The sequence below is a fragment of the Dreissena polymorpha genome, chromosome 6 (assembly GCF_020536995.1).
Source record: "Dreissena polymorpha isolate Duluth1 chromosome 6, UMN_Dpol_1.0, whole genome shotgun sequence".
Classification (NCBI taxonomy): domain Eukaryota; kingdom Metazoa; phylum Mollusca; class Bivalvia; order Myida; family Dreissenidae; genus Dreissena; species Dreissena polymorpha.
In genome coordinates, this window is record NC_068360.1 from 75,122,251 (window position 1) to 75,147,084 (window position 24,834).

General features: G+C 34.8%; 1 protein-coding gene across 2 annotated transcripts in view; it reads left to right on the forward strand.

Moving 5' to 3' along the window:
* Positions 1–11,856: 11,856 nt before the first annotated feature.
* The window catches only part of LOC127836231 (sushi, von Willebrand factor type A, EGF and pentraxin domain-containing protein 1-like), a 29,982-nt gene continuing 17,004 nt past the window's right edge, over positions 11,857–24,834 (forward strand). The window contains exons 1-4 of one of the 2 annotated variants that reach the window (XM_052362706.1): positions 11,857–12,118; positions 17,364–17,596; positions 17,969–18,157; positions 23,309–23,399. In XM_052362706.1, coding sequence (XP_052218666.1) covers positions 12,034–12,118; positions 17,364–17,596; positions 17,969–18,157; positions 23,309–23,399 — 598 coding nt within the window. In that variant the 5' untranslated portion in view covers positions 11,857–12,033. Of the gene's footprint in view, positions 12,119–17,116; positions 17,176–17,363; positions 17,597–17,968; positions 18,158–23,308; positions 23,400–24,834 lie in introns of those variants that run through there. The other variant, XM_052362707.1, reaches the window with a different exon arrangement.

A 24,834-nucleotide genomic window follows, 5' to 3' on the forward strand; every position in this document is an offset into this window, starting at 1 on the left:
CAAAATAAACAACCAAAAACAACAAGCAAACAAACTAGTTTTGATTTAAATTATAATTTTTATAGCAACAAGATTACCATAACAGCAATATTCAACTCTTACATTATAAAATATCTTTCAGGACCTGATCAAATGAGATCATGCACGAGACGCATCGCGCAAAGGCCATGACAGTATAATAGTTGCAAAAAAGTTTGACTGGCTGGTGGCAGACTTGGAGAGAAAGATGAGAGCTGCACTCCGCCGCCTCAAAGAAATGCTGACAGGCCTTGATTGATATGCATCTTTCTTATGTATATAGCTGTTCGTGTGTATATACTACGTTAGTGTTACCGATCGCCAAAATCGCCATTGGCGATTACAATTCCTGGCTGGCAAATAAAAAGAAGATTTTCATAAAATTGGCGATTTAAAAAAAAGACCCTATGTTTTTCAAATCACCAAGCGTATATTGAGTCCGTGATCAAATGCACAATCTAAATGCCTGTTTTCAGGCCGTATAAATCGCCAGTAAGATTACACAGATAACACCATTACCGGAAAGGCCCCATGGGATAATGACGACCGCCTTGGTCGATAATCCACATGGCTAATGTCTTAATTTGTCACGCTTCACACTGGGATAAGACTTTTTCGAAAAGTGGGTTACTCGACGATTTACGTAATAACTGAATCACTGAAGCGTGCCGTGTAATGACCTATCATGTTACTCTTCAACGTTATCGAATCGACCAGTACGGAATTGTCATTTAATAAAAGTGGCGGAGTTATGACATTATTGACAACTAATTTCTCAAGATACGTGATTTTGATTTGCTAAAAAAGTATATAACATTAACTTCCCTTGACGGTCGCTATGCGACTTGAAAATGAAAGACCGATTTAGAAAGTGGAGTTGCAGATTCTGGGGAAAATGGATGCTTTGAACGAAAAAGGAAAGTCTAAGCAGCAGATGCTAACACAATTCTTAAGAAAAGAAAGTGGACAGATTAATGTATACTCAGGAAATGACCAAATGTTAGGTTTGCGATCGGAGGATGTCTCAAATAGTGCAGGCGCAAATGCAGAATCGGAAACGTCTTATCTAACCTGTGTATATAAACAGTTTAAAACAGTATCAAAGTTCTACAGTTAACTATATTTTTGAATTTATTTCTTCTATTTTTATGAACTGCGTTGAATTAGATCTGGTTCATGAAAATCGCTGCAAAATTGATGAAGTTATTTCTGTTCAAAGCGATGCATCCCGTTTTCGGGTCATTTTGAGTTGGATACCTTGTTGTATAAATATTTGATAGTGATTTTTTTTCCAGAAAAGTAGATTTTTCGTTATGATATGATAATTGATCATTCAAAATGATATTTTCACTAATTAATAGCATAGCCACACGCTAACAACCTTTGATTTTGATTAGTAAATAGCCCCAAAACGCACCACAGACTATCTATATATAGGATCCAAAAAATTTACGTGGGGGGGGGGGGGTTGGGGGGAGGCATGCCCCCAGACCCCCCTAGATTTGGTTTTTTTCTTAGCGCCAACCTAGGTATATACTGTACATGTTATTATAGTATGCTATTATTTTTTTTTTATTTATAATCAAATTATGTTTATATTTATTTCATCAAATTGCCATTGATATTTAATTACTCATGTACGTTAAAAAATGTTGGTGTACATTAAAGTATAAAATTGAATTATCTTGTAATTATTAAAATACACAAATATATATGTTTATATAATTATTGGTTTAAAAAAAAAACTTTTAACAGCATATAATTGAACCAACCGTTAAGGCAAAAGATGCACCTTTAACGCACATGTGTGCTTTTTGTGAGTGCGTTTTTTGCTGCCATTCATGTGCGTAAATTGTGCGTTTTTTGTGGGTTATAACTGCGCTTAACGTGCGTTAAATGTGCGCTTTTTGTGAGTTAAATGTGCCCTTTTTTATTTAAAAAGCGCACATTTAACGCACATAGAGGCGCACATTAAACACACATGTGCGCTTTTATGTGGGTTATAACTGCGCTTTTTGTGAGTTAAATGTGCGCTTTTTAAATAAAAAAGCGCACATTTAACTCACAAAAAGCGCACATTTAACGCACTTTAAAGCGCACATTTTACACACATAAATGGTAGTCAAAAACGCACTTATATAAAAAGCGCACGTCTAACGCACATTTAACGCACATAAAAGCGCACATTGAACACACTTATAAAAAGCGCACGTTTAACGCACATACAGCGCACATTTATCCACAAAAAGCGCACATTTTCTTGTTTGTTTGTTTTTTATAAAAACTCACTCGGTAAGAAAAAGCGCACAAAAAACGCAGTGCCAATACCGCCATGTTTAACACATGCAAAACGTACTTAAAACGTACATTTCACACACTTTTTTGAGGAGGGCAAATAGATTGAGTCAGATTTTTATGCTTGGTGATATGTTAATCTAGGTATGAATTAACTAAACTGGAGGAAAATGTTCATTTTAAAGGATTTTGGCCTTGTACAAAGATGGTACAATTTTAAGCTCTTTTACCATATTATACACACATGTCGTCAAACGTGCTTTGGTTCATTGTGAAAAAACTTCGTCAGTATTCACCTCACATTGAAGAAATAAGATTTTTATTCTGGGTAATATGTTTATCTTTGTATGAATAAACAACTAGATGAAAGTACAATGTATGGGTTTAAATTCTCATTTAATATCTTCTTTTATTAGTATTACCAGTTTTCCTGTTAATGTTACACATGCAAGTTAATATACAAACAGCAGGCTTTTTCTGCTCCATTTTGGGAAAACGCCACATTGGAATTTTGGGAATTCGCGTCGTGAAAACCCCCATTTTGGGAAAAAAATTAATCGCAAAATTGGCTCAATTGGGAAAAATTTTCGTATGTAAATAGTGTTTCTTATATTTCTAAGAAGCCGTTAACTGGTAAATAACGACTATTTGGATAACTTAATATTAAAATTTTACAAAATATTATGAACATATGTGATAAGTGCAGGTTTTTTAATCTGAATTAGGGGAAAAGGCTTGGCCTTTTTTTAGATGAAAAAAATCGCGCGAAGCACCGGATTTTGAGGAAAATAAGGAAAGTATTAAATAATCATTAACATATTTTACAGTTTTTAAAACAAATTCAAGGCAACAGATAATTTAATTATGCAATACTTTCTATTTTCTACACCGGATCAGGTCAACTTATATATTTTAAGGGTAAAAAAAAAAAAAAAAAAAAAAAAGAATTTCGGACCCGTGGCATAGGGCAGAAAAAGCCTGAAACATATTTTAGCAGATAGCTGTGAGATTCCTATTAAAACACAAACAAAAGCTGTGAGATGACTATAATTCGCCGGCCGCGGCCACTAATCACACAATTAAAATCAATCAACAACGCAAACTGATAATTGAAGTTAGGATCCCTTCTTTTAATCAATTCTCAATAATAAAGAAAAAACACACAAAGCATCTTCTTCAGTTCGCTAATTGATCTGACGATAAACACGCGCGTGAATTTATTTATTTTTTTCGCGAAATCCTAGCCCACGATACTGTAAGCTTAATTTAATTACCAAAAGAAAAAAACTGGATTACAAACAAAACTTTAATAACCTAAAACTCATGAATAAGATCTAAATAAAAAGAGAATTAAACAATTGAAAAAATCTACACAATCAATATTGAAATAAGTCTAACTGAAACCGTTTTTGGATCGAACGATCATAGCATTTATTATACTGTAATGTTGTTTTAATCAGAGACCTAGATCTATGTGTCCACATATATCTATCCGTTTTGAAATAATAATATTTTATAAGGTTTTAACTGTTTGAAATACCAAATTATACAAGAATATTTTATCAGCAAAAGCCTTTCAAATAAACTATTCAACAGCATTCTCGCCGCGATTTGGAAGTTCTTAGCGCTATTTCTTCAACGATCGCGGCATTATAAATTCTTATAGTAGGTAAATAAAATCCAAATTTTATAAAAGCATATTTACTCATGTTTCTATGAAACTTTACTTTATAAAAATCGGATCATTATCGACCAAGTTACAGCTGCCTTTCTATAGCGCCGTAACATTTTCGCATAACTTTGCTCGATAATCGTAGCCATTGCTACTGATGCGTCGCTATCTTATCGCAATTGTAATACACCGGCTATCTCCGGACTACTTCGATTGATTCATGGAATAAATCGTCTGCTGATCCTAAGTGTTCTTATCGGTTTCTTGACCACGTGACCCCGCCGCGTGATAGCCCGATAAGGAGCGAAGTTTCCAATCTGTGTTATCTATAGGTCTTTGATCTAATTAACTGACAAAAAGTTAGGGATTTGCACACAATGAAACAATAATCAATAAATCAATTTGCAATGAAGTACACCTGAAAATGCTGAAATAATTGGAAGTATGAATTATTAATTTATCTTGGACAAATCTCAAGAAATTCTTCACTTTAATTATGGGTCCTCTACATGTACTAATCATTCATGCTGAAATTGAGAGGCCCCATGTCCGGCCTCATTAAATATTCAACTTAACATCATAACATCGTTGAAGTTAATGAAATCTAAATAAGAAGCACAAAATTAGTTTCAGTCAGTTGCATTTAATTTAACTGTGTACCCGTATCAACAATATAAGATAGATTTATCATATTAGGTAATTTCCTAAGGCTATCTTGCTAAACAATGAAATAAAAAAGCATTTAATTACAATTAAGGTGCATGCAAATAACACAATGACTTGACTTTATGATAAGACACTATGGAGGGCCTCAAAATTGAACATGGTTATGCAGTATGACACATAGATCCCCCACCCATAGCTATAATTAAATAATCAATACAAAAAATAGTCAGAGTTGTTAATTAACTCATCTGTACTGGTATTGATTAAGAGTATAATCTGTTTTTAATGCTTATTTGGATGTGGTGGCAGATTTAAGACTGTATGAAACTGCATCTGTACAGTTACCATATGTCTTAAACATTCAACATATATGTAAACTAGAAGAACTTTACCCTAATATTTCTGCACAACAAAACTTAACACTAAACAGGGATAAAACAAGCTGAAATGCAATAAATACATGTACAGAGATTTATGACTCTGGACTACTCCAACATGTATTTAACATCCATCCAAAGATTGTTCGAAATAAAAATAAAATAACACCAATTGATTCTAAATGATCAAAAATACAGTTAGATCAGAGTGAAAATGCTGCAAATCGTCATTCTCATGGTGTCTCATGATCCGTTGTTTTTATTTAATATCTCTTTTTCTCTATTTCAGTCAAAACTTATTACCAATTAATTTTTATGCAAAACTCTACACAATTTCATAACAAACTCATGGAATAATACTAACCAATAGTCATTTGTTCGAATTGACACAGAAATCAAAAATTCCCTCAACTTCCAGACACCATTTATAAACAACCCAGTGCAGAATTTAACCCAAGGCTAGTTTACACTAAATACTTAATAGGTTGATTTCGGCAGTGAGAATTTTACGCAAGCATAGTATTTCAATGAACGCACCCCAAACGTGCATCTTTCAACGTAGTCCCCAATGAAATGCTGCAAGAAGTTGCAGGTACACATAGGATACAAAAATAAATAAGCAAGGCATGAGTGCGATCGCTGAACTGCTTTTTAAGAAGAAAACAAATGCACTAGAAATAGAAATAAGCACTTCCTTCGCCCACAGAGGCCGGGATGCCAAATGATTTAGTTGATCATTTTTAAATAGTGATTAAGTATGAAAACTTGTTTTTAATTTTATGAATCAAAATTTCAAACCTTTATTTAAAGGATGCGCATGGTGAGTATATAAACACACATACTTCAAACCATAAGGTTTTGCTGCCAGGCAACATGCTACTGCAATTATGTGTCCAGTCAGCAAACACCTGGTCCAGCTGCATTCTGGGAAATCCGCTAGAATTCGTCCCCCGGCGACTAGCCACCAACGAGAGCAGACGTATACTGTACAGTTGTGATACTTTATGAGAATTTAAACCTGAGTAAACCTTAATTATTTTTTGATAAGGGTTATTGTTTGTATTCTCTAAGACTGTTTACCACCGGAAAGCTAAGCTGTTAGAAAAACCCCATAGGTGTCAGAAGTGGGATTTGTATTTCAGGGTTACTTTGAGGGGGGGGGGGGCGTAGATTTAATTAAATTATTTTTTCAGGGTTCGCAAAATTGAACGATAAACGAAGAATAAACACTGTTTATCTGCTTATTCATTGCTGTATGCAGGTTTTTTACTAAGAAGTATTGTACGTGTGGGTTTATTCGAATTAAGAGGTCACGTTATCGTTCCGGCGCAAAAATTATTGTGCATAACTTGTTTAGTTTATTTTTGGGGAGAAATTACTTATTGACACGAATAGTAGGACTCCATCGCAAGTGCAACAGGTAGCAGATGGGGTGATACGGGAGAATTACGCCCCCGCCCCCAGTGAATTGAAGGCCGTTCCAGGGGTGGGCTTTAAGTTGGAACGGGCTTAAGTGTAAATCATGGAGAATGTACGTAACATGGGTACCGACACGGAGGTAATAATAAGGCGGCCCTTACGCAATGTTTTTTTAGATTTCTCACACAACCCAAGTTTAGTAGATGAAGCCGTTGATAGTGACAGTAGTTATGAAGAGGGTTCGGGTTGGGTGCATTCTGGTAAGCTTAACGACCCGCGGCCAAAATGGGTTAGCACATCTTAACTGAAAGGGGACACCGCTCAGGAGCGAATGAGGGCTGAACTAGTTGCGGAAATCTCTGTATTAGAGGCCGTTAAAACAACTCGTTGGTAAGAGCTATATACACAATCAAACTAGTCAATGTGTGTAATATCTTTGAATCTTGAACGCGAGCAGCTTGGTCGCACCGTGTAGTAGTTCAAGACGTGTCCGTACTCATGTGTGATGACCGAGATAATGAACCTCTGAGGCAAAATGCTATTCAAACATTGACGGGAGATTCCTGACCGAGAGTACCACAGTCTTAAACAGATGGACCGAATACTAAAGCGACCATTTTAATTACCCACTGCAACTAGAATCCAGTTTCATTCACAACCATTCCCATACTAAAAGCAGAGAAGGCAGGGACATCTTCGGGAGTGGACGACGTCCATTCCGAGGTGATTTAGCAAGGAGGAAGGGTTACGACTGCAGCATTGACGGCATTATGCCAGAAGATTTAGGAGGATAAGAATTGGCCCAAGGAATGGACCTAGTCCCTGGTCATCCCCCTACGGAAAAAGGGCACACTCAAGCAGTGTGAGAATAACCGCACGATCAGCCTCATTATCCATACCGGTAAAGTTATCTTACGCACCATCTTCAACCGACTGAAAAGTATGGCCAAGGAACTGTTTGGGGAGGAGCAGACTGGATTCAGAGCAGAATTCAGAGCTCGTTAGAACAAATATTCCACTGCAGAGTTAGGATTGAGAAACATCTGTAACACCAACGTGAGCTATTTGAAAACGTCATCGACTTCAACAAAGCGTTCGACCGTGTATGGCATAATTGCCTATGGCAGGTTCAGAAAGTATTCAACATTGACAAAGGGCTGGTGCAAGTCATCGAAGATCTCTTTGAAAACGCCAACAATAATTCTGAATGGACATATTGGTGACTCCCTCCGGACATCAGAAGGCGTTCGTAAAGCATGTCTGCTCTCTCCCGCTCTGTTCACCATTTTCCTTGAGAAAAAAATGCAGAAGACCCTACAAGACCACTACATCTCGATCTTCATCGGGGGACAGACCGGTCTCCAACTTGAGATTCGCTGATGACATTGACCTCATGGGTGGCACCAGCAGCGAACTTCATGACCTCGCCAACATATTATGTGAAAAGGCAGTAGCATACGTTATTTCACTCATGTGAATAATCATAGTAATAACAAACACTTATGTGCGTTATACTATTTAATGATGTTACTAAGTTGGTGGCTCAAGTGAGACTGGCTTATCAGCTCACTGTACAATGTAATAGTAAGGTTATTCAAGCATGCAGCAATCTATAGTCAGTATCTAGTTACACTATGCAACAATGGGTACGTACCATTGAACATGTCAGCAGCACTTGTTGGCCCATAGGAACCCCTCTTGGCGACCATGAAACGACGAGAGCTGGCTTGGTATTGATACTTGACCAGGTACTACTCTCGGTGCAAGACTGTTTTCCAGGGCACGCTATAGAGAGGTTGTTTCAAGGCCGTCAAAAGAAATGCTGCATGGACAAATTGACAGTGGACGTCCCTCCCCATTGATGAGCTACTCCCAGCAGCCAACAGTAGACCTGTCTGACTGAGGATCTTTGTGCCATCGTTCCTCATTTTCCTCCAACGGCTAGACTGGTCAATGGAATGATATTGATTATGACACCTACACAAATCCAGAATTCATTGTATCGCGACTGTTGACATTCATCGGGCTTTTGCCTTTTACCGGCTCACAATAAACTTTACACAAATAATTAATGAATTAATGTTAATACCGTTGTCAGATATATTACATTTATTACACTGCAAAGATAAAATTGTTGTTGCATTCATTATCTTTTTATTCCCTAAGACTTCTGAATGATTTATGTGAATTAGCGTTTGAAGCTTTTTAATTACGTTTTGTTCTTTCATTATTAATGATCAAATCCGATTTGTACTCATACAGCACAAAATACCGTGCATATGTGCTCTAAATTTCATATTCGAATACAATGATAAGTAAAAGGTATTTTTCTCGTTGACAAGCGCACAACGTAGACATTGGCTGAAAGTGAAGATTATAAGTTCATCTCGTACAGATAACTTTTTTTTGCATTTAAAATACAGCATGCAACGATGTTTCGGTATTTAAGTGTACTGCATTTTTTTTAAACAATTACACACGACAGAGCTGGTCCGGAGGTGAATAATCAGCCCGCTGCTGATATAATGTCCTGATGGATAATTTCATTTTAGGAACCTTCAATGTAATCATCAAGTCTGAAACGTTTTAACACAAGTTTCAATGTAAACGATGTTTATTAAAATTGTCTGGCTTCAACAAACCGAAATTTCGACGAATATATGAGGACTGATATAGTTTGAAGGGCATTTACTGGGACAGATGTTCGATATTTTTAAATTGATAAAAAACTGAAGCCTTGCATAATTGTGTTTGTGTTTATGTTTGTCTTTATCAAAAGACTGTCTGGTTGTCATGTGTAACTGCTTTAACATTTTCTTATCGTTGTAATACTTGAATGGAACACTACATAGGGATACATATTTTTGATGTTTGATGCTGCTTCCTTTAGACGTCGTCCAATACACGTTCGAATGACCTAATTAAGGCTCATTTATATTTGAGAAAACATGATTTATATAACAGGAATTTAATCAACACACATGAACCAATGAATAAATACTTGGAGACATTAAGAGCAATTTCATTTTAAACGCCATATTTAAAGCATGACTTACATCTATTAGCGATTCACGCACACATACACAATATTGAGCATATAAAATTGTATATGAGTTCAGTGTCCGTTGCTCATTTGTGTTCGCTGCCCATGGGTGGAGGAACATCCATTACACATGCAATTCACTATGTGAGCATCGATGATTTAACGTTTCTTTCACGTTTGGCTGTCCTTATCATACGATAAGTCACGTACGAAAGTATCCACTACCGGGTAAAAAATAAAGTAAACCCAAACACAACGATACAATTAGATGTGTCTAGGTTGCGTCGAATGTTCGTCATTTATTTGGCAATAAACGTTAAACAATTCTGTTTTCATGTGCACCAATATTGTAACAGCACGCACATATCACGTTCGTATTTTACATTGTTTTGTACATACCGGTATGCACAAACGCCCTTACTTTATGCATGCTTTTGCGTTTAATATATTTTAGTATAAACACTATGTATCGTCAACATTTGATTATTAATACATGATCATGAAAATGTAATATAAAGTAGCACGTACAGCTACTCTGTTCTTGCGTGTTAAAATACTACAAATTTACAACAAATGGATCAATTTAACCGAAGTACATAAAGCGTTATTTTTATTATCACCGAAAGTTCCTAGTGTTTTTCTTTTGGCAGCGTATCGGGTTTAGCAGGAAACTGACCAAGTCACGGTAGAGTATCCCAAGTAAACTTCCGCATAACTTTCCGATGCCGGTGGCTGTCGCCATTATCTTAAGAGTGTATTCGAGAGAATACGGTCTCGTGTGCCACAATCCGCTATACTTCGTCGTCATGCAAAATTGTCGCTTAACATTTGAAAAATCCATTTATTTTTAGTAAAACGAACGTTGTATTAATAACTCGCTGTTTAAAAAATCGAAAAACGATACCGATCAATAAAAACAATAATACAATCAAAGCCGAAAGTTTTAAGTAATAACCTTTGCATTTCTTAACATTCTGTGTAAAAGTACACTATTCTTTAAAATGCAATATCACATGACAGTGATTATAACAGTATGAGTGTGTGTTGACGCTAACAATATTTGCATTTTTATGCATTTATAATTTAAATATCGTGTTCTTGCATGTTTTACATTTGAAAAAAAAAGGACGAAAACACGAGATGACAATGCAAAAACAAGAGATTTCTTTATTTCTATCGCGACCGCGCACCGTGATCTCGAGTTATCGGGTTGTTATTTTGCACCTTCGTTTGTAATTCAATAATCAGCGATACAAAATTAACAACAACGAGTGTCCAGATCGGACGTCAATTTATGTGTTTGACAGTTTTCCTTTGTGCAAAAAACGTTGTAAAAGTAAACACATCCTGTGCTGGTATAGAATTTCGACCATTGTCAAATTGAACATCGAAAATATTAATTGTCTCACTTTCCTGAGAGAATATTTAACGGCATAATTCCGAAAGCAATCGGATATCCTCTCTATATATACTGGAAATTATATATAACACATTGATTATTTTCAAAACAAAACAACAGCAACAAAAACATCGCGGTTATTAAAAGCAACAGCATGTTCGATTGCTGAAATATATTTGTTAGCAGTATTAATATACTAACCAAATACAGTGTTAGAACTTTTCACAAAGTGCATGTGTTGATGATATTAGCGAACTACGAATATAAAACAATATTAGCTAAATCGGTTTACATGTCTTCGAGTTTGTTCGACTTGGTTTTGTGCAATACTAATAATAACACTCACAATATCTCTTTAAATGCTAAATCGGTCATGAAACACGTTTTGAAATGGCTTTGTGATAATAAAATGTAATATTAAAATGTTTAAATAAACTGTTTGAAATTCACTTTTTTAACCATCTGCATTAATTATGATTTTTATGCTTATATTTTTAATTTAATATTATCTTCATATTTGGGGTAATATTTAAGGATTGATATTGTAAATTGTTTCGTTTCAAATACAACTTTGCAAAATCATACTGATATGTTTCTCATAGCCAATACGTTATATGAATACAGCTCCATTGAATTAAGACTAACCGAAAATACTTGTAGCGGACTATTTATTGCCATATGCGATTATTAACAAATTGTTAATACATTTTCTGTCATTTTGATATTTTATGTATTTCAAATGTACGGTGGTTTATAAAGATTAAACTTGTACGAGAATTTATATTTTCTATATGAGTGTAAAGCTAGGGAAAACTAAAGTGAGACCAACAAACGACTAAATGCAATAATGCGATAAACGAACGATGCATCGCGGAATCGTAGGTTACAAACCGGACGTAGATGTAAGGTCTATTAATAGTAAGATATGTATCAAAAGATAGTAGTTTAGATAAAAGCAAAACGGAGATTCACCTACATACAGTGGATTTATACCAACGAAAGTGTGGTAATAAGGTCATGTCACTTACAAGTCGAAATATCGACTGATAATTAACATTGACAGTATATTGTTTGAAGGAGTATATTTTCACGGGAAATTGTAAATCTAAACCGACGGGGGTGTTGATCCTAACTCTCGTGCATAATGTTGACTTTTAGAGACATTCATCTACCTCTAGAGGTCTTTTTATGTATTCTCGTTTATATAACTACAATATCGACATCAAACGGTAAATATGATTTTTTATGTCGTCCTTATTCCCAAGAGATATTTAACCACCACCACCATCTCAGTAATAGTCACAATTATCAAGCTCACCAGCAGCAGCAGAACAAGAAGCAGATTCATAAACACCATCAATATCATAATCATCATCATAAGCAGCAGCAGCAACAGAAGTAGCAGTGACAATGGCGGAAAACATGCAATTATTTTTATTGACAGTAGCGCCGCTGTCATAATTGTCGTTATCACCATTGCCCTAATCATCGCTTCTTTCAAAGTTGGCATTTTAATTTAAGTTTTTTTTTAACTATATAATTTAATTTCCGATAAAACCATGATACATACCAGATTCTGGTTTAGGTAAAATATTGATCATTAGAATATGATGCTATGACGCTCCCCTTTTATATTAACGGCTTTCTATCATTTATGTAGTAAACAAAAATATTTTTATCCACCGTAGACAAGTATTCTTGTCTATTAAATGTCTCAAATTCAAGAATATAAGTTGTTGGTATGTTCAATATGCAGACATAAACCTCAAACATTGTTAACAAAATACCACTTATAATGGTTACCATCTCATGTGGCCAAATATTCACAACATTGACAATGCAACATACTTTCTGATCTGGAAGTATTATGAGTTTTTTTGTTTTTTTTTTATTTTATCAAATTTAGTACTTTGTTTTACCTAATTGGATGTTCTTTGTATGGTTTTTATTTACAAACAAGTATTAAGACCAGAAATTAATAACTAAAACATACTAGTAAATAGCAAAACTTACTCAAATCTTAAACGTCACGCGGTTTATAATGATAGCAGTAATTTGATAAAAGACTTCATCAGAACCTGTTTAATCTAGTAATAGTCTAAGGAACGTTAACAAGCAGTTAAAATTTGAAATAGTTGCGGTCAAGCCGAAACTGTTTTTACAAAAGTTATTTTCATGTATTGTCTTTAGAAACACTATAAATGTTTTTAAGTAAATATGTATCGTGTGTTTAAACTTACTGACCCTTTATCGCGTAAATAAATACTATTATATGATTATCCTGTACGGGTCGGGTTTGTTAACCATATCTCACTTTATCATTCGTTGTATGTTTGCTTTTCAAAGTACTTTGCGATGTTAATCAACCTCAGTCAGTCTTTGTATCATTATTATCATGTTTATCAAACTAATGATATCCTAAATGTCGGGCGTACATGTTCAACATGATATTATAACGTATATGTCTTGAAAATTAAACATAATTTTTGTTAACAAAACGTTTCTACAAGAAAAGTAACATTACCTTTTAACTTGTCTTAGCTTGACAAATATTTATTCTTTTGTCATTTCATTTTCGGCCAATATAAGATAGATACTGGTATTCTATCCTTATAGTATAATCATTGTAAGAGAGTAATATATATCTTAATAAAATCAGTTTTGAACTATACTTGCCCTATGACGCCTAAAATAATTCCTGCTAATTCTTAAGTGAATGTGTTCGAAACTCGCTGTGTGTTCATCAGAAAAATGACGTTTTGTGTACAACAAGTAATGCAAGTCGTCACGATTTGTATGCGCAGTTACACGATGTATTGCACAAATCGTCTCATCTTCAAGTAATTCGTTGAAAAATAAGCACGCAATAAAATGGATAAATAGTCTTTAAGCGGTCAGAGCTGGGTGTCAAGAGATGTTTAAACAATCCTTTTTACTGTATTACAATATGTTGCTACACGGGCTTGTCCTAATTTAATCCCAGTCATTGTAAGGATCATTGTTGAATGATTGGGGAACACGCGTCTGGATCTGTAAGCGATGTTCCTGAAGCCTCGAAATGTCTGAAAATTATAAGACCCTGGTAATAGCAGATAAGTTTATATTATTTGCCTACCGGTCTCACCGAAAAGGACTTTTGGTTCACAATTCGTCCGTATTTTCGTTTATCCCACCGTTAATAAATTGATTGCTGCAATATTTTAAAAGGTTCTGCAGGTTTTTGAAAAACTCTTGTTACAATTATAAATGGAAATGTGAGGATACTTTTATTTTTTAAGAGAGATACTTAGTAAGGGCGCTGTGACTTCGATCAGAACGAAACCTAAACTTTTAATACATCAAGGATTACACAATATATTTTATTACAGCTTTAGGTTTCCCACACGTCCCTCTGTTAATAACTTCATATGGTCATCCGTTTGTGTGTTTTTCCTTCCGAAAAATACTGAAATAAGGTTACATTCCACCTCTTCAGTGTGTAAATCAGTACGTATCGCTCCAAGGTTCATTCGAAAGTAGTGTCTCTTTCCGAAGAGCTCTTTTTCTATTCTGTTATAAACGTCAATATGGAATTTCACCCATACCTTTTGCAGTTTAATTCCTGTATCTAAAACATAGTTGGAGAACGTTGAAAGATAAACGTTGCGGTAGGTTTATTGAAGCACTTTGCTTTCGCTGAAATTCCCAATGCCGAAAACGTATTGACTGAGGTTGCCTGCTGTTGGGCGAATAGATTTGTTTAGATGGTCTATGATATTGTTTCCGTTTTTTTTAAAGAAGACGTATGTATTTTTTAAAGTTGATAATAGGTTTGCACAGTAAAAAACAAAGAAAAGGCACGACCAATGGATTGAAAGTTTCCCGTTTCATAGTAGAGCCCTATGATGGGTTAATTAAAAAACTAACCATAACTAAAAAGCACATATCATAATCTGGATCATGCGATTTCACAGAAAGCACTGGAGCTTTTTTGACGAACCTTGATGTAACTATCAACAGAAATGCGGGGATTAGTGGTTTTTAGCACTGGTCAAATGCCAAAACACCTTTACTTAAAGTAGTATTATGGGCATTTTTCACTGTTGAATTGAGCTGAAAAGAATTAGCAGGTCAAAATAGTTGTTAAAATGTGGTAACTGACCAATTATCTACAACTCATCTTGCTACCAGTTGTTTATAAAGAACAATATATAATATTCGATATTTTACATGACTCATCCAGTCCTCTAAGCCGAAATGATCCGTAAAACAAAATTGTGTCTTTGTGTCGTATGAACTAATCTGCATGAAAACTAAATCGTACATCGAATCATTTCTGTCGTCAGTTGTCAAAACGAAAGTACAGTTGATATTCAAATGCATTATTTTTCTATTTCCGGGATATTGTTTTAGTATGTTGATGCTGCATTAACAAATATAAGTGTATATAAAGTGAAAACACCAAAAATAAACAAGGGATGCGATAGACACCTATAAACATAGCACATACTGTTAGATGCCCATAATATCACTTTAAATCAGAACAAAGCTTTATGTTTTAAATATCAGGAGCGACATTCGTTTTAATCTACTACTTAAACAGAAAACCTATACATGTAAACTTGGTAACACCGACTTGGATCGGTAAATGCAAAGCATCGTGTGGCACTTCTGCCCTTATTTAAATCTATTGGTTCTCAAAGTTCGTTTAAGTCGCGTTGTGTATTTTTTTTGTTTTGACTTAAATGTTCCAGGTTCGTTTAACTACCCATCAAGTTTGCAAAGTAATAAGGCAACAAGTCTTTTTGTAGAATATATCAACTTTTTATTCTTGGTTAAATGATCGTATAGATTATATTGTTCTGTATATTATCCTTATTAAATAATAGAGACAAGAGAAATAAATCCAGATACTCCAATACAACTAAAATCCGTCCAATAAATGTCTGTGTCTGTTAATGTCCTATCACTTATCCCCTGGAGTCAAATTGGGATCTTCACCGTGCAATTCTCTATTGAAACGACTCTATGCCTCGACTCGACTCGACTCTATGTCTCGAAATATCATAGAAAATGATTCTCTTTTATATTAGTGCTCATGTAAACGGTCATTGTCCCAGAAAACAGGTGAGGGCTTTGGCTAGTAAACAAGACTTTTGATCTTTAGTAACCTGATCTCAGTAAACAGCAGTTCATGTCCGCTTCTAGCGGAACACAGTTCAGTAAACATGGGTCTGTCTCTTCATGTATGATAATTCAAAGCCCTCTAAGTAAGTTCCGTAAACAGGGTTCAAACCGCATGATAGGTCAACTGCAGTTCAGTAAACATGAGTCTGTCCTTTCATGTCTAATAGTTCAAAGAGATCAAAGTAACAGTCACTACAGGTTTTGACCATACATGTACTACAGTTCAATTTTGAGTTCAGTGAACTCGCGGAGAGGACAAAGTGTTACAATCGGCGATTTTAACCGATTTTAGGACAAGGCGATTCTCACACTTTGCCCAGAATAATTCACAAACCTAATGCGCGTTTAAAACGATCTCAATCAAATGTATCGTGCATACAGACATTTAAAACATGTAGAATAGAAATATGTGAAAGCATATCTAAGGAGGAGATCGTCATTCATTCAAACGAACAAACACGCACGCACAGGTACACACACACAACTGTCAATGTAAAGTATTTTGGGTTTGATCCGTTTATAGGGAGCCACACAACTCGGGGTCATTCACATAACATGTAAGGTATATGTTAATTAACCTAATATGCTTCCAATTCAAATTTGATAGGAGCAAATAAAAAAAACATGTAAATGTAATTGCCAATTATGAACCCAATGTGTTTATGCAAGCCAGAGCAAAAAGATTGTTAGTTTTTAAGAAACGATGAAATATAACATAAACAAGTGTAAATTAAATAGGTTTCAGTTTGATCAAAAGTACATAGAATATGATGGCGGAACTTATTTATGCAGATGTCAAAGGTCAAGTGTCTGTCACTTTAAGAGAAAAACACCAAGTAGTGCCATTTCGTGAAATCTACATAAAAAACACGCATGTAACTTTGTATACACATGACTAGAAACGTGACGGTAATCTGTGCACCATTTTTTCATCAGACTCTTATCGTCTGGTGAATGGTTAAACAATTTGTGTTATGCTTCATTTATATTAGATTTTAATCGAGATAATGCACTTTTTAAATTATTTTTTTCTTCCGATCTTTAGTGGACTCCTGTATGAGTGCCATCACTGACAGAGTGATTATTTTAATCTTAAAGGCAGTGGTCCGAGTTGAATAAGGTAAATGCGTTTAGTGTGTGTCGTTTTTTGTCAGTGTGTTTGTGCTGCGTAATACTATTGTGTGATTGGTCGCTTTTTTAGTAAAGGATCACATGCTATGATAAGATTTCTCAATTGGAGATGCAGCGGAACTGTTATTTTATTGATATTGGTTATTAAAAAGCTCTGTTGCTTAATTCCTCTTGCAGCAAATACCACTGAGTGCGACTTCGAACAGACCACGCTTTGTGGCTACTCGCAGGACAACACGGACAACTTTGACTGGACCTGGAACAGCGGAGACACCCCATCATCGCTTACCGGACCCAGTACAGACCACACCACGGGAAACAGCACTGGTCACTACGTATACATTGAGTCTTCCGCACCAAGAACAAACGGAGAGAAAGCCCGGTTAACCAGCCCTTCTTATCAGCTACAGGTAAGTGGATGAGTCGAAGTTAGACACGCATGTTATTGTGTTTACTTATTGTTCACTGGTTGTTTCAACGCTAATATAACTGTCCTAAACATAGACCTTTACATGATTATGGTTCGGTACCGAATGATAGTCCTAAATTATCTTAATGTTTCTATGCCTTGCATAATATGCACACTTTCAAAAGAAATATTCAATGAAACCTTTCAATAACATCGTGTTACACTTACCGTTATCAGATATTAGGCTAGTAAGTTATATTGTATGTACTTTACTTATAATAAATTAATGTTTGTCAATCTTATCCAGACTGAAGTCTTTTGAGGCAAATACTTTTGTTTTTATTTCAAGATTTTTCCTAATTGCTTAAAATAGGGCTCTGGACCCCTATGCCTTGTATTTTGGTATCACATGTACGGCACGTCAATTGGCACGCTCAATGTGTATGTTACTGCCTCTGGCCAGACAAATAATCGTCCATCACCAGCATTTACACTGTCCGGAGACCAGGGCAACCAATGGAAAAAAGCGAACGTTACCATGTCCCCAACTGGAAACTATCAGGTGTGATGTTTGTATTATTCTCACGATCCATTCACATGTGTTTTTTTCAAATGCACGAATTATACCAACAAATCATGGTTGCTAGGGTGCGACCTAGAATTGGCCTGTTACTAAGTAAATACTTGCGTTGTAAATTATTTTGCCATACTTTTGTGGGGATGATATAAAAAATTTAATTAAATGTCTCACTTGTGCTGAAAATCTGATCATTCAGTAAAAAAAGACAAGTTCACTCTTAAGTGGCCGAATATACAAGAAAAGAGGCTAATACAACTTTTAAGCAATTTCTGAATATGCATACATTTATTTTGAAGATACATAATGTGCAATTTTAGAGGGGTAGCATCAATACAGTAACTGCCTTCTGTGTAAAATACATTTTTGCTGAAATCCAAATGTATTAATTGGATTCTGTGGTTTCACGGTGAAAGGGTGAGTATTGTAACTTGGTACGGTTTCTGTTAGGGCCACTCATTGTCTTATGTTGTTGACCTCTGGATTACAATGGCAAGAACGCGAGAACTTGAAATTAAGAGGCAACATCACGACGCGATCTCATAAGATCACGATGTGTGCACGCCATATCACAATGCAGGATCACAATATTGAAATTGCGATCTCGCATCGTAATCTCGCGTCTCCGCATAGTGTTTTCGCGTTCTCGTCTTTATTATCCAAAGGAAAAACTTGAGGAAATGTGATGCAAGATCAAGATATTAATATAGCAATCTCGCATCGAACAATAGCAAATTCGGTTGATATATATATAATTTGCATACCCCATCAACCAACAAATGAACGCACCGAATGCAAGGAAAAACCTCATAGGTCTTGTCTGGGACAAATGTGTTCAATCGATTTTAAAAAAATGAATTAAACAATTTAGTCAAATTGATATTGACCTCGAGCGCTGCTTTACCGCTGTTTCAGGCACTTACTCGTTTGTTGAGGCAATATATTTGTCGGACACCTCACATAAACAAATTTTACAAAGAACAGATTTTAAATTAAGATCTCACTGAGATGAGAACTGAAGTGAATTCGTTAAAACACTACAAAACCAAACCTGGCGAATGACGATCTGGAGCAGTATAGGTGTCGTATTATGGTCATACTAGCTGGCTAGGGGGCGATACATGCGATCCCCATAAACCCGTATAATAAACCCTTGAATAAGCCTAAGGCAATCAGCCAACAGTTTTAGCCATCCGACATAAATTGTGCCCAAATACTGCGTCCAAAAACTCCCCTGTACAAATACGTGTAATCATCAAATATGTGGTTTATTGTTTGTCCTATATCCGACTGATAATTGTCACTTATTTTGAATTCGTTTACACAAATGACTGAGAACGTTAGGCATTTACGTATGTTAATGTATCTAAATAACTCTGGATATCTTTAATCTCAATATTTGTATGTGCAACTTTTTACTTTCCGAACTTCAACTTTTTATCGTAATATCTTTATCTCATTTGTGTTCATGTTTTCCTTTTTATACAGTTTATTGTAAAGACTGGACCCTATTGCTAGTTCTACTTAAAAAAGAACTTTACATTCACGAACTTTGGAAACATATGATAAGTGATCTCAGCGATACTTAATAATTACAAACTATTCAATCGATACTACTTACAAAGAAGGCAGATGAATTATAAACGTGCTAACGCGGACCATTTTACATGTTTTGACAGGATTTGTTCTTACGATTGGTGATTTGTATCTTAAGGTACGCAACATGAAACAAGTTATTCATTTTTCAAATACCAATTTCAAACTGGCATACACTTACATATCGCATTTTATGATACTAATAATCATTGTATAATCATTTGTATAATTATTTAATTAGAAAAACTTCTGTTCAGCAAGTTCTCCTTTAACAAAAAACGTGTATCTTTAATTTCTGACAGCATATAAGCAATTGAAAAAAAGCTAAATAATATGAACAAGTGCCAAAGAAAGATTGTTCAAGTATTTTGAAAATGGCTTATTTGTTTAAAAGTCATCGAATCCTCGACATTATTTGAAAACGGCGTTTATATTAGTTATAGAGAGGTCATCTACTATACCACCTTTACTAAATCCTGATTGTTCGTATTCTGTTACGGATAAAAATCAAAACCTTTAGATGACAACTTTTGTCCACTATCAACCAAAAAATATAAAAACACATTCCTTTTAATTATAAACGATTTCTATGTTACATAATATTACTGGACAAGACGTGATCGATGTTCTTTGTAATCCATGAGTTAATTTAGCCAAAGAACCAGATTAAATAAGTCACGCGTTATTTGTGAATCAGCTTTATTATTAAACAAAACACGTTCGAAACATTTTAATAGATCTAGTAGTGAAATGTTTTCCATGATTACTGAAAAGAGGATAATGTTATACGACTATTTTTTTAAAGGAAGAACCTTTTATATTATCCAACTTTATGCCTGTTTTGTTATAAGCTGAGTGGGTTAAGTCGTATTTCAACATATATGTGTAAAGACTTACATCCAAACTACTTTTCAAAACATATTTCTCCAAAGTCGTTCAATGTATGCATATGTTCAACCAAATATATAAATCATGATAAACGTACACTGTGGTGTAAACAATGCCTTCAATCGATTTTGACAAACTTGTCATATTAAAACTACAACAAATAGGAATGTGTGGCAGTCATGTTAGAAAACAGCACAAATAAATGTCGGAGAACATCCGGGCTCTGTTGTCTGTGATATTATATTTTAATTTACGTAATTGACAATTCCGATTCTTCATTTAGCATAGAAATACTGTTTGCTTATGTGTATTAGCCCGCTATTCTACCGATAAGAATATCATAGAAAGAATACTTTTTCATGATCAGTTCCAAATTTATAAATGGGCTGAACAGTGGCTTGTACATTTCGACACAAATCAAAAGTGGTATTTTACTTTTTAACCACAAACTTTTATATTACTATTTGATATTCCTTTATATATATTTTGAGTATCGACACAAGCAAATCGATCGCAATTCAAATGAAAGTATTTTATTGGTAGGCGTTCAACTCACAATCTGAGCATCCGTATTTATACGAAATGAATATATTCACAATCAAATAAATAGTTATATGATTTGTGTTACATTATTGAATTTTAAATAGTCATGCTAAATTCTATAACAGGTTGAGGCATCCTGATGCTGCATTTAAAATTGTTATGCTGAAAACAGAATTTCTAATAGAGATTATCTATATTCTTTGACAACAACACATGTCGTGACTTTGTGATTCATGATTATTCAGACCATGAGGTACTTTTCGGGTTCAAAACGAAAACGGCATGAACAATGTTTGCTTAAATAACTGCCAAATTACTGTATGGTCTTAACTATAAAACAAACACATACTTTCATGTGAATTCATTTATGGATAGAAGGAGTAATATTTAATGACTTTAATGCACCCATCTTACTTCTGACATTTAAGTTGAGGAAAAAACTATACAGAACAAACGATAACCATTTCGCCTGTAAAACGACCGATAACAAATAAACTTGGATGGTTCTTAGTATATAACGAGAGAAAATTCTGATTCGTTTGCATCCAATACCTTGCAACAATACCCCAATCACGAAACCGTTATTAGAGATCGCTATATTAATATCATGATCTTTCGTTGTTCTGTCTATATCTCGAATCGTATTCTTTTAATCTCGCATTGTTATTTCTCGACTTCTCTTGACATCGTATCGCGTTCTCGCGTTATCTCGCTTGTAAAACAAAAGTCTATAAGGAAAAATTACGACGCCAGTTTGCACAAAAATAATGAGACGGCGAGAGAATGCGATGCATGATCAAACTGCTCAGTTGCAAAAATGCGATGCACGATCGTGATAATAATATGGTGTTTTCGTGTCGTATTGTTGCATTTGCGACCTTTGAAAAGACAATGGCCATAACGCGAAAACGTGATGCTTAGAAACTGTATACTTATATCGTGATCTCTTGTTAACGCATCGTGATTTCACTTTTTCGTATTGTGTTCTCGTGTTCTTGCCATTATTAACGAGAGTCAATTTCGACGGTGTTCTGCTGGGCGTATACGGTGACTCGCCATGTCTACCGCTAAATTACAAGGGTGAGAACTCGAGAGCACGATTCAATGGAGCAAAATCTCGACGCTACAACACAAAATTTATGTTGCGATTTATCTTCTCCAAAGTAGTAACAAGTAGTACCACGTGTCTCATGCGTTGATAAATACAATTAATTATAAGGATCTGCAATGACATAAATGTAGTCAATATATAACATTATTTCATAAGATACACGTCGTTAATTACAGTTAATGAAGGAAATATGATCGATCGAATGTAGCAAAATAATCAAAATAATCAAACGTATAGGGTTGGCTTATCCCAATGGTGAGTCAGGCTGAGTAGAAACAACAATTTTGTTTGTTCTGAATAAAGGTATATTGCAATATCAACAAAGTGAATATCTAGTTTCACCAGCGGGATATAATATCAAAAACCACTACAAGGGTCTTCATATTAAGTGAAAAGTTACCAATTGTCCGACATTAAGGGACAGACATTAATTCGAAACAAAGTGAAATGAATAAAACTGGGGGCACTGCCTTTTAACTGACTTTGCAATTCATAATAATTGGGGTTTAAGCCTGTTTAAGGGCGTCAAAACTTAAAATTTGTCCAGATTTATTCTCAAGCATTTGTGTCTATAAGAAGTTTAAACTTGTAGCATCTCAATTCAAACTGCAATTTGCCTATATTTTGCTTTTTAAATTTATGAAACAAGACAAAAGTTTCCTGTCAGTATATTCTTTAAGACTTAAAGTGCATTGAAAGATGACTTTTCTAGCTAAACAGTTAAACAGTATATTTGATTGTGACGCAATACACTGTCGCGCAATCCATCCGACGACGTTATGAGAAACTTTAGTAATTACACCTACTTGTCTACCAATTTTAAAATACCTTCTTTGTTTACAGAGATAAAATAAATTGGTAAGAGTTATTGGGTTATCCATCTTTTAGAACAACTGTTAAAATAATTAAATTTGAAACTCAAATAATTAATACATATCAATTTTTGGAAATTTAGTCACGTGTTGTGATTAACTAAAACAATGTAATACTTTATCCAGATTGTGTTTGAAGGAATAAGAGGATCAAGCTTCCAAGGTGATATTGCCTTTGACGATATCCTGGTAAGAGCAGGTGACTGCGCTGACACAGGTTAGTTTATGTTGCCATATGTTGTTTTGGTCTTTAACAGAAACTGCGTCGTGTTACTATAGTTATGAAAACATCTTTATATGAGTGATCAATGTCTTTTATTTTAACAATTACATGTGCAATCACATGGTTTTACGCATGAAAAGACGATTATTTTTGACACGGAAGTAATTGATTTTAGCCCTGGTTTTATCTTTATATGGACGCCATCCATCATAATATTGTGATGCCGCATTTTGTCAGTCTAGCCACAGTGCAGTACCCAGAAAGCAGGGTTTACTTGCTCGGAAATTGTGTTGACCAATAAGATGTTTGCCAAGTTGCCATAGCACCATTAATGCTCTATACACGTAAACGTGAATCCGTTTGAGTATGTGTTTCTCGGGTATAAACATTTTGTTTTGTTAATAATATCCACGATTGGTTTATATCACAATAAGATGTTTTTACAATAAACTATGATTTTTCTTTAGAATATTATTACGGTTACGTAAATAGAACAATTACACTCAAAGTGAAGCTTCTGCTACATCTTCAGGTCTGTTATTAATGTCAAGGTACCAATTGCCAAACAGTGAAACGTAACACAAATTAACTAAATAAGACACACAACTAAATATAATACATAAACAAAACACAAAAAAACTATAATTTGAGGCAACGGCGTAAACGATCGACGAACATTCACTTAAAACCGGGTTTAAAGAACCCCAAACCTCACAAACAATAGTATTGTAATAACTTAACAGCTTTTTATGATATAATTGTAAAGCTTTGTCCGCACATTTTTTACTATACACGTGCCTTTAACAATCCCTTCATTGTCTCATAAATTTGTCCGTCTGCCTAAAACAAATAACTCAAACAGTGCTATAGCATATCACAGCATAGGAAAATGACGGCGGATGAAAACATCATGCGTGACCCTTCATTTGGACATGTTCCAAGTGTTACGTTACTGTTTCTAAAATAAAACGTCATGCAAATATCTCAAATGGAATATAAAAAATTATAAAGACGGATCGTATACATATGAAGAGGAAATATGATAAAAATATGCACGATATATTTCATTATACATGTATTTTGAATTTCATTATAAAACATTAAAGGTGCACAAATAAAAGGCATTCTGAAACTAAGTGATGCGCTTTTATTGTCGAACTCTTGCATTGTGTGCTACACTGGCAAATCGTTGTTCAATAGTAATTTTTACATTCTTTAAACGTCCTACGCATAACGCAACATTTATTATCCCCCGCCATAGGCGGAGGGATATTGTTTTGGCGTTGTCCGTCCGTCCTTCCGTCCATACGTCCGGAGCCATATCTTGGAAGCGCTTTAGCGGATTTCATTGAAACTGAGTATGAGTATATATATTAATAAGAGGATGATGCACGCCAAATGGCATTGTACACCATCTGTTAATAACGGA